The sequence below is a fragment of the Dendronephthya gigantea genome, unplaced genomic scaffold, assembly GCF_004324835.1.
Source record: "Dendronephthya gigantea isolate DGI-Jeju-01 unplaced genomic scaffold, DenGig_1.0 000013F, whole genome shotgun sequence".
NCBI classification, from domain to species: Eukaryota; Metazoa; Cnidaria; class Anthozoa; order Malacalcyonacea; family Nephtheidae; genus Dendronephthya; species Dendronephthya gigantea.
In genome coordinates this window covers 779,023-783,072 of record NW_021163023.1, presented here as the reverse complement: position 1 = coordinate 783,072, position 4,050 = coordinate 779,023, and the positions used below count along the sequence as shown (strand labels likewise).

Below are 4,050 nucleotides of genomic sequence, written 5' to 3'. Positions count from 1 at the left end.
GACATGCTGCAATGCTGTCGGGCATCATTTTTACTCATAAGTATAAGTTTTATAAAATAACATGTATATAACGCGAGTTCTGATTGGTCCGAAGCCCGTGTTTGGATCAGGGGCGCTTCAATTTTCTGAACTATCGCAATTCGCAAAATTCCCGCGCGTTTGAATCAGACCATCTACAGGGTGTATAAAAAAAACGCAACCACTTAATATTCATGAATATCCTCTTTGTTCTACAACACAAAAGACGTTTGGCCCCTGGAATGCGAGAAAGCTTGTAATCATATTCTAGCGGCACAATCGTCGGTAAACAAAGTCGGGTGCGTAAACCAACGAGCTGAATTGAAAGTATTTAAGGAGTAAAATTTTACTTACATCTTATTTTATAAGGTTGACAATAAAAACTCGTTGTTCGGTTGTTAGCTGAACCATTATTAGTTTAGCTGATTTGACTATTAGCAGTTAAACTGTACGATTAGAAGCCATTTTAAAATCCCAGGGGCATAAAATCTATTGAGCTTATAAACAATATGAATTTTAGAATATTAAGTGGTTGCGTTTTTTTTGAGACACCCTGTAAAGTCTTAAGTCTAAATAAGGAAACCATTAAGTAGCTAATTGTTTAATACTTATATCCTATTTTAAGCGCTGATTTTATTTTCTTTCATTCTTTCTATAAAAGATCTGTTATGGCCAAAGAAAAAAAAAATGTTTCCAAATGCACCCTAGCTATTCTAGCACTTAGCTCTGCCTTGCTATAATGTATAACTTAATAACTGTAAAACATTGAACACATTAAGAAACATATATATGAATAATTAACAGTCCTTGTGTATTGAATGTTTTCGCCAAAAGTCTTCAACTCTAAAGTTAATCTCGCATTCTTCCTAATGAAAAAAAAAACACATTGTGTTGAGATGTTTTGTTGCATATTTCTAAATGCCACAATTTAACCATTATTGGCATTTTCTGTATTCTTCTACATGCAATATTAAAAGTGAACATGCTGGGCCACTAACTTCTCTCATTTCTCTTTGATATTGACGAAGTTCTTGAACGTCTGGCTCTTTTCTTACCTACAATGATTAAAAAATAAAAAATGTACACACTTAACAGGCTTTATAATCATTAAAATGCACAGTTACTCAGAAACACATGAAACATATATAAGTTACTCCAAAATCCTTTACAAGCTGACAATTTCAAAAAGTATAAAATGAAACATACTCTGATAAACAAAATATAAACAAATAAAATACAAACTTTGTATCCTTTATAAAAAGCTTGAATAATTGTTGCTGCTTCATCGTCAGAGAGAAGTAGAGACAAAGGTATTGGAGGGCGAGGACTATAAACATATCAAGAAGTGGTTAGTGCTAACAGCTAATCTAGCATGCAGTGGTGAGAGGACAAAAATGTTTCAAAATTTTTAATATATTTATTACCTAACAGCCAAAATTTCTTGTACAAAAGGTATTTTTTCCAATGCAATACCTTCTCTGTCATTATACTTTGGGTTGTGACTGCAAATTAAACAAAATTAGTCAAGGCCTAGGAACATTTTAACTCGTATTCTTGAGGGTCAAATCCCTGGGACTCTATAGACGGAAACAGCTATTTGATTTCAATGATTTTTTAAAGCACACACAGAAACAGCTGCGGCACTTCAGAAAGTCAAATTAGATTTTATTGTATGTATAAGATTTTCGGCATAATATGATATGAATCCACAATGTTTTGTAGTGTGCAAGTAAAAAAATTTCCATTATATGAACCACTACCTTTTCTTTATATTTTTGGATGAAGTGGAGAGGTTGTGGGGGGCATATCAGGAGTGCACCCCCTACCTCCCCATGACCCCACCTCCTATACCCCAGAAAATATATTACATTTATCTTCATTCAATCATCACTAACCTAAAAAGGTAACTTGTTAGAAAGTCACAAGCATTAAACTTTGTCCGCCGTTTCTAAGAGCAAAAAAGTTGAAAAAACAACAACATAGTTTAGATTGAAGTGATTAAGACCAAAACATTGTTAAACTCGATGCAAGCAGTAATTTATATACCTCGAATACTTTATTAGCTTTGGCTTCAATCAACATTTCTTCCAGAGCAGGTAAAAGAATTGGAAAGATATAATATTCACAATATTCCCTCGGAGTGCATTTCAACGGGTCGGGTGTGGGGCACTCGCATTTTACACTTTCCTCGACAACAGGCACTTTATCCAGCAATACGTAACCAAATGTTGCAGGATGTGCTATAGCCGCGTCGAACTTTGAAACAGTCTCTTTTTTATCACAATTTTCTTCGTCCATGTTTGCCAAATTTAACCGCATTTGAGACGCATTTGACATATGTTCATTATCGCCTCCTGAAATTTCGGTTATTCGTCTGGGAAACGAGCCGTAAAATACAGGAGTTGACTTTGCTGAATCGTAGTCATTTAAAGAAATGTTCTGGTAAGATGTTTGTCTGATTGTGGTCGATTTAACGCGGTTTATTTCAGAATTTCCGTCAAAAATTAGCAAATCTTGGCCCGCCATATTGTTTATCTGACGTTGCCCGTTGCTAAGGAGACACAAGGAGCTGTAATGAAAGATGAAAGCTATTTTTAAATGAAAGAAACAACGACTTTTCTGTATAAAAGGGATCTTACAAAGAGATTAGAGCTTCAACATAGACAGCGGTACATAAATATTACGTTTTATGAATGTTAAAATGTTTAAATGTGTTTTTAATAGAGTTTAAGTATCAGAAATTTGAATTCTTTGTATGGGTTAGCTGTGTTCAAATGTGCTAGTTTCCAGCCTCCACACACAATATGGCGTCGAAAAGTGTCTTGAATTTGCCGGTAAGAATTTCTTATATATCATAGATAAATACTGAAAATGATGTTTTTGAAACTTTTAGTACGATAATGTTTTCTAAGAGTGATGGGGAATCTAATAATTTTAGAATTAATGGAGGTTGTAAGTGAAAATAGTATTGATAGAATTGTTGCCATAAGCCCCTCCCCCCCTTGGATCAAGATTTATGGATAAGGGTTATTCTCTGCCCTTGGGCCTGAATAATGGCACCAGATTAACCTGGATTGTTTGTCTGATCTTCTGGTGATGTGATGAAGACCTTGCACCATGGCTTTCCATGCAATAAATGAGAGATCAGTTTTATATTTCACAGGTACTAAGAAATGTCATGCAGAGGCCAGTTCTAGGCAGAATATGTGGTAGTTGCTATCCAGGCTTGGAAACACAGCCAACCATGCTTGCTCCGTTTGCTGTTAGGTTTGCATTTCAACCGAAAGCCAAGTTAAAACGCAAGGCAGCTGAAGTTCCTGGCTACAGAATTGGTGTGACGAAAGCATGGGACTCCTGGCATACAGGTATAATGTACCATTATGTACATGATAAAAAATCAGCTGTTTAACCCCCAAATCTTTCATCTTATAGGGAGTATCGCTGGAAGTTCTGAGGCATCGGCAAGGCTGCTGGATGACATTATGATAAGGAAGTTTATTGAAGGAGTATTTTATGATCTCCTGCATTCAGACATTGTGATAAAAAGACGAGACAACCAAATACTCATTGCTTTCTACGCTGCATCAATGCAGGGTTCCATAAAGATATACTTTCTTGTTGGCTTCTGTGAAAGACTGTTGAGTGAACTGTTTGGGTGCATTGTAAAATTAGAGGTTGTTTCAAAGCTGGTCAGAATAAAGTCTCCAAAATAACACATTTGTAAGCGAATGTATCAATCATGTACATATATATCATTTGCCTTATATGGCAAGCGCCATACGCACTCCAGTGGAATCTAAGATCTGAAGCTGATTCAGCAATTTAATTAAAAAGAATATTGTAAAAACCGGACATTGATTGAAATTGATGTTAATTATTAACTTAATGACCCAATCAGAACGTGGACGGCATTAGTCATATTTATTCAAAACAAGCGGAAAGCACCTCCCGAAATTTAATCTTTGTTTTCCCCAAAATCGTCGGCGAACTCATTTGCATTTAATACATTCCTGCTTGTGTAATTACCGTTTG

At 35.5% G+C, this 4,050-nt stretch overlaps 2 protein-coding genes across 2 annotated transcripts; one reads left to right on the top strand and one right to left on the bottom strand.

The window, feature by feature from the left end:
* Positions 1-554: 554 nt before the first annotated feature.
* On the bottom strand, positions 555-2,764 carry LOC114519217 (IQ domain-containing protein K-like). Its single transcript, XM_028539308.1, has 6 exons — positions 2,065-2,764; positions 1,914-1,966; positions 1,443-1,520; positions 1,261-1,345; positions 1,017-1,073; positions 555-884 (listed from the first exon to the last, which is right to left on the bottom strand). Exons 1-6 carry the CDS (start codon positions 2,542-2,544, stop codon positions 816-818), a joined length of 822 nt encoding a protein of 273 aa, XP_028395109.1. The 5' UTR covers positions 2,545-2,764; the 3' UTR covers positions 555-815.
* A 16-nt stretch (positions 2,765-2,780) lies between these two features.
* On the top strand, positions 2,781-3,862 carry LOC114519218 (28S ribosomal protein S24-A, mitochondrial-like). Its single transcript, XM_028539309.1, has 3 exons — positions 2,781-2,852; positions 3,182-3,383; positions 3,451-3,862. Exons 1-3 carry the CDS (start codon positions 2,823-2,825, stop codon positions 3,729-3,731), a joined length of 513 nt encoding a protein of 170 aa, XP_028395110.1. The 5' UTR covers positions 2,781-2,822; the 3' UTR covers positions 3,732-3,862.
* The last annotated feature ends 188 nt before the right edge of the window (positions 3,863-4,050 follow it).